The sequence below is a fragment of the Pristis pectinata genome, chromosome 3, assembly GCF_009764475.1.
Source record: "Pristis pectinata isolate sPriPec2 chromosome 3, sPriPec2.1.pri, whole genome shotgun sequence".
NCBI lineage: Eukaryota > Metazoa > Chordata > Chondrichthyes > Rhinopristiformes > Pristidae > Pristis > Pristis pectinata.
In genome coordinates this window covers 129,888,436-129,901,505 of record NC_067407.1, presented here as the reverse complement: position 1 = coordinate 129,901,505, position 13,070 = coordinate 129,888,436, and the positions used below count along the sequence as shown (strand labels likewise).

The window sequence follows — 13,070 nt, the reverse complement described above, 5'->3', positions numbered from 1 at the left end:
CTACTTCCCTTCAACAATTCGGTTCTTGAACAAACCGGCACGACCCTGATCACTACAGTTTAGCAACACCATGATCACTTTGCACTAAAATACAGTTTTTTTTTGTTCTCGTTCTTCTCTAAGCACCCAATCTGCTTAACATTTCTTTATTCAGCAATCAACAGCATTGCCTTCAATGCAAGCACAATCTTCCTTAATTGTGGACAATTCTTCAGGCATGTTATCACCAGTATCTTATAAAGATGCACCAAAATTCTTCTTTTATACATAACTCTGGCAGTAGAGGCCAACAATCCATTAGCCTTCCTAATTGATCAGAGTTTCAATAGGAGAGCATTTTGGGAAAGGTGATCAAAACTCCAGATAGTTCTGGACAAGGATAGCACTGAACCTTGGGGAGAGGGATTGGGGGAAATGCTGAACTGGGGGAAGGCTAATTACAACAGTATTAGGCAGCAGCTGGGGAGAGTAGATTGGGAGCGGCTGTTATTGGGTAAGCCCACATCTGATGTGCAGGAATCGTTTAAAGACCAGCTGATCAGAATTCAGGACCGGCATGTTCCTTTGAGGAAAGACCAGGATGGCAAGGTTCAAGAACCTTGGGTGATGAGAGATGTTGTAAATTTAGTCAAAAAGGAAAAGGAGGTATATGTAAGGTTTAGGGAGATGAAATTGGACAGGGCCCTTGAAGAATATAAAGGAAGCAGGAAAGAACTTAAACAGGGAATCAGAAGGGCCAAAAGGGGCCATGGTATGTCCTTGGTGGGTAGGATTAAGGAGAATCCCAAGGCATTTTACACATGCATTAAAAACAAGAGAGTAGCTAGGGAGAGGATAGGACCACTTGAGGACAAAGGAGGGAATTTATGCCTAAAGCCAGAGGAAGTGGGCGAGATACCAAATGAATAATTCAGAGCATTTTAAACTTACTGCTGTATTTTATAGTTTTATTAGTAGAATTAATTTGACCACTGTCAAATTATTTTCTACTTGATATGTCATATCAAGTAGAAAATAATCAAAATAAATAATGTAAAGCAAAGTAAGGAAAGACTAAGGAGGAAATTGACATTTGCCGTGTAGATATCAATCAGCACCAGTGCAGGAAGTTTTACTGTGCAAGTGATTGAAAGAGCCATCTCTTCTACTTGCCAATTGATTTTTCTACTTGAGGATGCACGCATTAATTTAGCCACCTTTTTATGTTTACGGTGCTGTTACTAAGTTTCTTGCTGTCAAGCCTCCTAATCAGATACCAGTGTTTGTCCTGATTTGTATTTTTTTTGGATTTCCAGCACATGCACATCATGTCATCCCATTGAGGGCAGAAAATAACATTGTGTTGCTCTCTGGAGCAGTAAGGGTAATGTGTATTGAAGGTGTTTTTTGATGCTAGGAGTCACTTCAAAGTAACATTAGTTTATTTGTCTTAGATGCAGATATCAGTGAATCTGGTATTTCGGCAAAGAGCACATCAACGACTTCAGAAACTGCTTCAGCCTGTGTGGGCGAGAGAAAGAGAAGAACACTCCCACAACTTCCAGTGGAGGATAAAATGGTGGAAGGCCAAAGGTCAAAAGATGCCCTCACTTTAAGCCTCACAAAACCCAGACGGGAAATAGATGAAAAACAAGACACTGAGCTCCCTGAGAAAGAAACTACAACTCCACCTCACCAAAAAGACAAGCAAAAGGGGTACACCAATACAACCTGGCCAGCAGATGGCTCTAGTGTTAAAACCAGTAGTGCTGGAGATGCTCACGGTGAAACTACAAACAGCAAGGAAGCTATAGTGTTTCGTTCTAGTAACTCCACACAGTCCATTAAAGCGAAAGCGGATTCTATCAGGGGAATATCAGCAGCAAGGCAACCTTCACCAAAAACTCAACAACAGGGCCACAAAGAAAGTTTATACCATCGGAGCTCTTCTAAAACGATGACTGCCAGTAAGCCTTTACTTAGCACTGCCAACCAAACTGATAAAAGCAGAGAAGCATCGCCAAGGCAAGTGGCCTCCCAAAAACCTCATGTGCGGGAATCCAAGCAAGCTATTGCCGCAAGCCCTTCAGACAAAGCAGAAGTTCAAAGTGAAGATAAACTCAAGAAATCAGAGGAGCCTACAAGAGGGCACAGTTCAAAAGGTGCAGACACAGAGAAAAAAGATTCTCCCAGACCTTTGGTCAGACAGGGAAGCTTCACTATAGAGAAGCCAAGTGGTAATGTGCCCTTAGAGCTCATACCCCGTATTAGTAAGCAGTCTGGTTCATCCAGTGATGCACATAAAATCACACGCAATCGAGAAAGGAGTAATTCTATTGGGGCAGACTCCACCAGTGGCACTACTGCATTGTTGAAGGATACTGAGGCAGTGATGGCTTTCCTTGAGGCAAAGCTAAAGGATGAGAACAAACTGGATGGTGAAGCAGAAACTCCAAGTTACCACAGGGATGATTCCATTTCCCCTGAATCAGATGTTGACACTGCTAGTACTATCAGCTTAGTTAGTGGAGACGCAGAAAAGAAATCTCTTCAAAAACGGAGAACTTTAAGTAATCTTCACAAGGAGAAAAGCTTCACAAAATCTCCTAAGGATCAGTCTAGGGCTGTTGCATCCAATGCTAGAGAAAAACTTGTAGACAGGAAAACCAAAAGTCGTGTTTCGGACCCTAATGTTAGAACAGAACCACGCAGATCAATACAGCCCACTGGAAGAGCAAGACAGGCCTCTTTTGACTTAACTGATGATGACCAAACCTCAAGCTTACCTCAGTCCACCATCTCTGATTTTCTTTCTTCAGATCAGGAGACTTATTCCAGCCGATCTCAAGGGCGAACATCATTTACGTCCACAGATGAGTTATTGCATTCTAAACTGGAGGGCAATAAATTATCCAAGACAAAAGCTACAACTATTGGCTCAGCCAGCAAATCGACCACACTACCCAAGCCTCGGCCAACCAGAGCATCTATTTTACGTAGGGCACGCCTTGGAGATGTATCGGATAATGAACTAGCTGATGCAGATAAAGTTTCAGTGGTGTCTGAAGTATCTACAACTAGTTCAACTACATCAAAGCCACCCACAGGCAGAAAAACTCCCTCCAGATTGGATCTCCTCGCTCAACCACGCCGTAACCGACTGGGTTCAATATCAGCTCGCAGTGACTCTGAAGCAACAATAACTAGGAGTAATGTTGGTCGAAGTGGTGACTCCTCCATTCGGAGTAACTTGCGTGGCACCTCAATGGTAGACAGCAAAGTGTCTCCCAGACTTCGTGCTAATAGCATTTCAAGAATGCCTGATTCTTCTAAAAGCAAAGTATCTGCAATTGGACCAGGTTCCCCATCAGGTAAAATCCTAAACAATCCTTGTATGCATCTTTTGGTTATTAGATGATGGAAAAAACAATCGATGTGATATTCTCTTAAGGTAGATTAACTGTCAGCTTCTTTACCACTTAAAAAAAAATCAGTCTCTTTAAATAAAAAAGTGCTTTTTTAAAGTGTGATAAAGACTTTATTTTTTGCTTAATGTGCATTTTTTTCTCCATTGTCTACGAGAAATATACATCCATATGTTGCATGTTATGGCATCCAAATAAATAGAGGATTAGTTTCTTTAGAATATTTTGAAATTTTGAAGTTTCGTGATTTTAAACTGGATAGAAAAATATTTATCAGCTGTCTTTGAATTTTAATATCCTTCTACACACTGGTACACTCAAATTGTCCTTGTTGCTTATACATTTAGTTATGTTGCAAGGTCCAAGATGGAGGCGCTTTCCTACAGATTATGCTTCAACCTCGGAAGATGAATTTGGGTCAAATCGTAGCTCACCCAAACATAGCCGCTTACGAACCAGTACTGCACTGAGGAGCGCTAAACTGCAAAATAGTAATGTAACACCATCAACCAACGTGCTCCTGAAAAATAAGATGAAGGAGCAGGATGACTACATAAGAGACTGGACTGCTCACAGTGAGGAAATTGCCAGGTATCTTTCAATATCAAAGTAGGTGTTTTGTGTTCTAATTTTGCTAATAACCCTTGATGTAAGCATAAATTGGAATCTTCTAATCTGGACTATTTTTTTTGTTCAGTTTTTTAAAGGATTTATCAATCATGCCAAATTTTTAGATTTTTTTTCCCACAATTTTTCTCTTTTTTCACTTGTAACAGTTACAGATGTGGTTAGTTGGATAATCTCATCCCTCTGTTACCTTAGCTAATTAGCCATTTTATACATGTTGGCTTGAACAGTTACCACAGTGAGCTAATAAGTTATGGAGGCTATCACAGTAGACCATGTCTTTTGTCTGATATTTCCATCATGATTAAATATTGACCAGTGCTACCCTTTTCCTGATGTGGTTGGGGACATGCTTTAACTCGCAAGATCAGATAACCAAGTACAGGTCATTGATTAAATTTGGAGACTTCTTGTTGGTGTGTGCATGGCTTAGAAGTTGTCCACTGAACCAACTGGAGGCTAAAATAATCTATTGCAAATTTGTAAAATAATGAGATATGAAACCTACTGTTAGAGCTTCGAGATCATATATTATACATATTGAAAGTCCATTTCATAGAAGATCCTAATTTAACTTTGGCAAATAATAAGAAAAATCTGGCAAGAAAATACTATTTTCAATATGGCTACAGTGCTTTGTTTTAAAACAAAAACAAATTATTACAATGTAGGAATATTTATCCTCTGTATTCAGCTGCCAGAGTTTTCTATCAAATGTCGGATTATTGCAATTATGTTGGTTAAATTGGGCAATACTGTCAGATGAATGGTTAACATATTTCAATTACATCCTTTTAACTATTTAAAGATAAACATGAATCCATTTATTTTAACATTAGTCACAGTTTTTTCCAGGCTGTATGAACATAGCAATGCACCATATAAAAGGAAAATCCTGCAATACTGGGAATCTGGAATAAAGAAAAAATGCTGGAAATACTCAGCAGGTCAGGCAGCATCTGGGGGAAAGGAAGTATTTAGTAAATTAGTTGAATGATGAGAAAATATTCACCTAAAACCATAATTCAGTTTCTGTAACAATGCAGCACTTTCACTTATTGAAATACAAGTATTTAAAAATTAGTTGTGTTTTTAAGAATGTTAGTTTAAAATTAAAACAGGAAAAACAAATACAACATTAATAGGTTTTTAAATTATATGACATGTTCTTTTATTAGTGTATATTATTGATGTGATTTTCTTCCCAACATGTTTTAACATAGCTTTCAGAATATTCTAGCTGGATATAGTTTTTTCCATTTTAATATGACAGCTTCTGAAGTTAGGATAGTGATTTATGTCATGATATTTTGACATGAACAGCACCCTAGTTTAGACTTCTTTCCCTTCTGGTATGGATCCACCCTGGGCGAAGAAAAACGTTGTTTCTCAAGGCACCACTGAATACCTTCCCAATATTAAAACAAATTTTGAGTAAGATCTGGTTTTGATAATTACTGTTTTATTATTCATTATGAATTTGTGGCTGTCAATAAAAAAGGCTAGTAATTTCATGCCCTGGTTTTTCCAGAAGGGTGGTGGTGGGCCTCTTTGAACCAGTATCTGCAGTTTGGATGCAACGATGTAATTAACCAGTTTGGCATAGGACTCTATGACTTGTTGATTGGAGTAACATTTAGACCTGATGAGATGCAGAAAGCCAGTTTCCTTTCCTAAAGGACATTAGTGACCGAACTGGATCTTCATACAATGCAAGCTGATTGTTTTTTTTTTCTCTTCCAAATTGTTAAAACTGAATTGAGTCTCAAAATTCCAGTGTTTTGTTCACTGTTATTCAACATGTGGATTACTAATACAGTCATGTGACCATTACACTGCCATCCCCTCAGTCATGAAAAACACCAGTTATATTATGTGACAGTATTGATTTTTCTTCTCTGTGAAGCAGAACACAAGACTGAAGGGAATAAAAAAAAATGAATCACCCACTTCTGCAGTGGGTGGGCAAAGGTTGTCTAAAATACTATGTGTTTAACTTTAGTGGTACTCTAAATGAATTACTCCCTCTCAGGGTAATAAGTGTACACAAAGTATGGGATCTGTCATACATTAAAACAGGAGATTTGGCTTATGGGAACAAACATTAAGTGGTGACCAAGCTGGACTAGTTTATGTTTAATGGATCCAATGGATTAATGCATTACAGAATATATACAGGCAGTGTGTACTCAAAGTCCAAAGTTTTTTTTCCCCATGGGATGCAAAATGAAATTATTGCAAATTAAGTTTCCTTATTTGCAATCACTGCCACACTTGATCACTAGGTTTCTCCAGAGGTAGACTTGATCAGCATTCTCCTGCCAGAAATTCTTGTAAACTTGCTCTACATTCTCACTGTTACAACTTTGGCCCTGGTTAGTTTATCAGTAGTTAAAAAATGATCCTAGTTCATTCTTTGTTGTTCCTCCATAGAATAAACTATTCAAAATAATTTGGACACGAGCATGGGTACTCCAGTCACCTATAACTGATTATTTGAGCTGTTAGATGATTGGCCCACCAGGAAATAACTATTAAAGTTGAATAATCTAGTACATACTGCAAGATACTGAACTTCAATTTGATACCATGGACTTTGAGTGGTTTGTCAGAGAGGATTAAGATGTTAGGGAGGGCCAGGTTGTGGGGATGGGTTAAGTGTAGGTTGCATCTGTTATTAGAGGCTAAATAAGAAACTGAGGCAGTTAAAGAATTGATAGATCCAGAGTCTCAAATTGGCCCTCGGGGTTGGGATGATAGATTTCTTTTCCTGTTAGTGAATCGGATAGGTTTTTACAAGTAGTTTCATATTATTGCAGAGATTGGCTTTACTTTTATTTCCTACCTGGAGGAAGATGGATGACATGGACTGCTGTGTTCAGATAGGGTCACGACCCTCACTTGAAACTAAATCAGATCTTAATCCTCCAGTTCTGACCTTCTGCATTCAATGCCTAGACCATTCCTCACCTGGATCTTGGCAGAATATTATGCAAGTGATATCAATTGAGCAATTTATTTAATTTAGTGTTGTTGTATATTCCCAGTAGCCACTAGGCAGTGGTGTACAGGAGTTTTGGTAATGTCCTTGGCCTTCTGCTCCATCCTGAAAATGGCCCTCCAAGTGCAAAAGATCAGGCACTACTGGGTTGGAGCAAGAATGGTAAGATTTAGAACCATAGAACAATACGGCACAATACAGGCCCTTCGGCCCACCATGTTGTGCCGCGCTTCAACCCACACCTAAGACTATCTAACCCCTTCCTTCCACATATCCCTCTAACTTAAATTCCTCCATATGCTTATCTAACAATCTCTTGAACTTGTCCAATGTATCAGCCTCCACCACCACCCCAGACAGCGCATTCCATGCACCAACCACTCTCTGGGTGAAAAACCTCCCTCTGATATCTCCCTTGAACTTCCCACTCAATACCTTAAAGCCATGTCCTCTTGTTTTGAGCATTAGCGCCCTGGGAAAGAGGTGCTGGCTGTCCACTCTATTCCTCTCAATATCTTGTATACCTCTATCATGTCTCCCCTCATCCTCCTCCTCACCAATGAGAACAGCCCTAGCTCCTTTAGTCTCTCCTCATAATCCATACTCTCTAATCCAGGCAGCATCCTGGTAAAGCTCCTCTGCACCCTTTCCAATGCCTCCACATCCTTCCTATAATGAGGCGACCAGAACTGGACACAGTACTCTAAGTGTGGCCTAACCAGAGTTTTGTAAAGCTGCATCATCACTTCGCGGCTCTTAAACTCGATCCCCTGACTTATGAAAGCTAACATCCCATAAGCTTTCTTAACTACCCTATCCACCTGCGAGGCAACTTCCAGTGATCTGTGGATATGAACCCCCAGATCCCTCTGCTCCTCTACACTGCCCAGAATCCTGCCATTTACCTTGTACTCCGCCTTGGAGTTTGTCCTTCCAAAGTGTACTACCTCACATTTCTCTGGATTGAACTCCATCTGCCACTTGTCAGCCCAGCTCTGCATCCTATCAATAACCCTCTGCAAGCTTCGACAGCCCTCCACACTATCCATAACACCACCGATCTTTGTGTCATCTGCAAACTTACTAACCCAGCCTTCCACCCCCTCATCTAAGTCATTAATAAATATCACAAAAAGTAGAGGTCCCAGAACCGATCCCTGTGGGACACCACTAGTCACAGCCCTCCAATCCAAATGCACTCCCTCCACCACAACCCTCTGCTTTCTACAGGCAAGCCAATTTTGAATCCACACGGCCAAGCTTCCCTGGATCCCTTGGCCTCTGACCTTCTGAAGAAGCCTACCATGCGGAACCTTGTCAAACGCCTTACTAAAATCCACGTAGACCACATCTACTGCACTACCCTCATCAATCTTCCTGGTCACCTCCTCAAAAAACCCTATCAGGTTTGTGAGGCAAGATCTTCCCTTCACAAAGCCATGCTGGCTGTCCCTAATCAGTCCATGATTCTCCAGGTGTTCATAGATCCTATCCCTTAGAATCCTTTCCAACAGCTTACCCACCACAGACGTAAGGCTCACCAGTCTGTAATTCTCTGGACTATCCCTACTACCTTTTTTGAATAAGGGAACAACATTCGCCACCCTCCAATCCTCCAGTACCATCCCCGTGGACAACGAGGACTCAAAGATCCTAACCAATGGTTCAGCAATCTCCTCCCTCGCCTCACGAAGCAGCCTGGGGAATATTCCGTCATGACCTGGGGACTTACCTGTCCTAATATTTTCTAACAACTCCAACACATCCTCTCTCTTAATATCTACATACTCTAGAACATTACCCTCACCTACACTGTTCTCAGCATCATCAAGACCCCTCTCCTTGGTGAGTACTGAAGAGAAGTATTCATTGAGAACCTCACCCACTTCCACAGCTTCCAGGCACATCCTCCCACCTTTGTCTTTAATTGGACCTACCTTTACCCTAGCCATCCTTCTGCTCTCTACGTACGAGAAAAAAGCCTTGGAATTCTCCTTAACCCTACTCGCCAAAGCCTTTTCATGTCCCCTTCTCACTCTTCTCAGCCCTTTCTTAAGCTCCTTCCTTGCTACTCTATATTCTTCATGAGCCCTGTCCGATCCTTGCTGCTTACACCTTATGTATGCTGCCCTCTTCTTCCTAACCAGTTGTTCCACCTCTCTCATCACCCACGGTTCCTTCACCCTGCCATTCCTTCTCAGCCTCACCGAGACAAATTTATCCCTAACATCCTGCAAGAGATCCCTGAACATCGACCACATCTCCATAGTACATTTCCCTTCAAAAATGTCACCCCAATTTACACTCCCAAGTTCTCGCCTTATAGCCTCATAATTCGCCTCCCCCCCCCAATTAAATATCTTCCCGTCCTCTTTGCTCCTATCTTTGTCCATGACAATTCTAAAGGTTATGGAGCAATGGTCACTGTCGCCCAAATGCTCACCCACCGATAGATCTGTCACCTGTCCCGGTTCATTACCTAAAACTAGATCTAATATGGCATTCCCTCCAGTCAGCCTGTCAACATACTGCGTCAGGAATCCGTCCTGGACACACTTAACAAACTGCGCCCTGTCTAAACCATTGGCACTAAGTAGGTGCCAATCAATATTTGGATAGTTGAAGTCTCCCATTATAATAACCCTGTTATTTTCGCATCTTTCCAAAAACTGCCTCCCAATCTGCTTCTCAGTATCCCTACTGCTACCGGGGGGCCTATAGAATACTCCCAGGAGGGTAACTGCCCCTTTCTTATTCCTAACTTCCACCCATATTGACTCTAGAGAGGATCCTTCTACATTATCTACCCTTTCTGCAGCTGTAACTGTGTCCCTGACCAGTATCGCCACCCCTCCTCCTCTTCTCCCCCCCTCCCTATCCCTTTTAAGACACTGAAAACCAGGAATATTCAATATCCATTCCTGCCCTGATGTCAGCCATGTCTCTGTAATAGCCACAATATCATAGTCCCATGTACTTATCCAAGCTCTCAGTTCATCTCCCTTATTCCTGATGCTTCTCGCATTCAAGTAAATGCACTTTAGCCCATCCACCTTACTACTTTTGTAGCCTGTACTCTGCTTCTCCTTCCTCAAAGCCTCTCTACCTGTCAGATCTGCCTTTTCCCCATCCCCTTCTTCCTCTGACCTACTCCTCCGGTTCCCTCCTCCCTCACAATCTAGTTTAAACCCTCCTGAACCACCCTAGCAAACCTGGCCGCAAGGATATTGGCCCCCCCTCAAGTTCGGGTGTAACCTGTCCTCTCTGTACAGGTCCCACCTTCCCCAAACAAAGATATCTTTGAACAAAGATAGAAATGAGAAATGCAAAACCTTCAGCAATTTCTGCTGCACTTTTGGCAATGGTCTCTATGGTGGATGATTCCTTAAACACAGCCTTCTCTTCCAAATGGCTTGGCCTTGAGTCGGGGGACAGGGGTTGGGGATGGGAATATCACTAACAAGGTGAGGTCAGGATTGCTGTTGTTGATGCCATCTAGCTGTTGGGTTAATGAAGGAAGTTAGAGATGGAGAAAACAAATAACCAAACATGTAAAAGCTCTGAAATGCAGAAATATGGCCACTGTCCATCAGATCAGGTAGTATTAATTGGTGAGACAAAAATTAATATGACTGTAGATAACCTGCAGCAGAACTGACCAGTTCTTGTACAAATAGAATAAATGAAATTGTTGAATTCAATAAAGAGTCTGGAAGGTTAAAATGGGATGCTGTTTGCTAGGCTTGCGATGGGCCTCTATGACATTGTGTGAGACCATCAGGTTGGAGTGGTATTAGAAGTTCAAGTGTTGGGCATCTCCACAATGTAGGGGAGACCACATGATCACCTATTGCAATGAACTAGAGTGGAAGAAGTGCAAGTGAATCATTGCTTCACTAAGCAGGGCTGTTTGAGTCTTGGATAGTTGGAAGGGAAGAGGTAAAAGGGGTGTAAACATTGCATCTCCTGTGGTTGCATGAGAAAGTGCCTGTTACGGATTGGGTTACTATTGGTCCCTTTAAGATGGAGCATAGTGGTGTGTGTGTGTGTGTTGGCATGGTTACGACAACAGAAGATAAATGATGTAATGATGTTTTTGAAGCAGTCAGTCAGAGGAGAGAGAGGGAGAAGAGAGCGAGAGACACCAGCCTGCTAGTTTCTCTATCGATGGATGAGAAACAATAACTGTGTCTGTCACTACAATCCACGTATGGATTTTTGGAGTAATCCGGTGGAGTCCACTTTGTCGTTAACCTGTAGAAGGAAACAGCTATTTGTGTGGATGGCCACGATTTGAGTGGCTTTCGGGGTGAGGCAGGTGCGGTGGAGTGGTCACTGCTGAGTGGACACTGAGGTGTCGTTTGGGTTCCAAAGTGGAATATTTGGATTTTGTAATTACCCTCTATGTTCTCTCTACATCTACGTTTTGTCTTCAGTCAACGGTGGTTGTTGAAGAAGCCTTTGCTCATGTTTCACCTTATGGCTTGCTGAACTGAACTTTAAGAACCATTCCTGGACTTGGAGTTTGGGAGTTTGCCACACACACACTACGAGTTTAGTTTTGGGGTTAATGTTTAATATCTAACATTTTTACTTCTAACATTCTAACCTTTTTATTTTTATTTTCCTTATTATCATAAGTAGTTATTAATAAAATAGTTTTTAACACTGAATCATGACTCAGTGTTTCCTTTATTGCTGGTTGGTAATAGTGCCTGAGAAGGGGAGTGATTGGTGGAGCAGGAAGTCACAAAGAGAATGGTCCTTAAATGCTGAAGTGGGGGGGTGGGGGAGGTGGGGTGGAAGATTTGTCTGGTGGAATCTCATTTAAGGCTGCAGCACCGGCAAAGGCTGGTCCATTGAATGCAGTGTCCAGGAGGAGAGGAGATCTAGTAAAGGTGCAGGAAATAGACAAGATGCGATCCAGGCCTCTGTCAGCTATGGTAGAGGATATTGCCTGCCCTGCTTGGTGAAGCAATGATTCACTTGCACTTCTTCCACTCTAGTTCATTGCGATAGGTGATCTTGTGTCTCCTCTACATTGTGGAGATGCCATTACTTCAAGAAGGAAGCCATCCCAAGGGATCTTGTCATTGGAGTAGATACAAGAGAGAGAGGGAGGAACTGTGTAAATGGAATGGAGTCCTTACAGGAGGTAGGTTGGGAGGAAGCATAGTCGAGATAGCTGTGCAAGTCTGTGAGCTTCAAATGGATATGTGTTGCTAACCTCTCCCCTGAGACAGGAGAGATTCTGGAATGGAAGAGTGAGGAAGAACCAAGGTGAGAGCAGACTAGAAACTGGCAGAGAAAGAAGTGAAACTTATTGGGTTCCTTATGAATGCAGCAAGCAGCACCAATGCAGTCATCAATATACTGGAGAAAGAGATGAGGGTGGAGGCACAAAAAGGACTGAAACAAGGAGTATTCTGCATATCCCACAAAAAGACAGGTGTAGCTTGGGCCCTGCATGAGTTCCCATAGCTGCACCTTTGATCTGGAGGAAGTGAGTGAAATTGCCTTCCATTATTGTGTGCCAATCCGAAAAATGGCCCATTTCAAATTAAGTGCTACAACCGTTTCACAAAAAGATGCACAAATTTTAGGAAGAAGCAGCTTATGTCAAACTGACATTGGTCCCGTGTGCATCATTATTCTAGTGCACGTTTTTCACTGTTACCAAGTTTATGTCTTTTAACCTCCAGACATAATTATTAATTGTAAATGGAACATCAATTTCTTTCAAAGATTGTGGAATGCTGTGCTTACAGTACATAATGTAATCACTTCTAATGGAATAACAAAATGTCTTGCGTTCACAGGCATTTTAACAAGTAATGGGGCTGTACTTATACTCTATCTGGAGGAACTGTTTCCCTCTTAGTTCAAGTTGGAATATACATTTTTTTTTAAAGGAAGAGAGACAACCAAGGTTACTCTATAGTCAGTTGTGAATCATTTAAAATTTGAGCTGATTTATTTTTTAAGAAAATGTTTTGTTTATTGCTGATGAATTATAATGGGTAATACTTCAGGATTTG

At 41.5% G+C, this 13,070-nt stretch overlaps 1 protein-coding gene across 10 annotated transcripts in view; it reads left to right on the top strand.

The window, feature by feature from the left end:
- Positions 1-13,070, top strand: part of cep170aa (centrosomal protein 170Aa) — a 133,784-nt gene that overhangs the window by 97,031 nt on the left and 23,683 nt on the right. For 6 of the 10 annotated variants that reach the window (XM_052012331.1, XM_052012336.1, XM_052012332.1 and 3 more), the window contains 2 exons: positions 1,434-3,350; positions 3,752-4,013. In XM_052012331.1, the coding sequence (XP_051868291.1) occupies positions 1,434-3,350; positions 3,752-4,013 (2,179 nt within the window). The remainder of the gene's footprint in view (positions 1-1,433; positions 3,351-3,751; positions 4,014-13,070) is intronic. The other 4 variants (XM_052012338.1, XM_052012339.1, XM_052012337.1 and 1 more) reach the window with 1 other exon arrangement.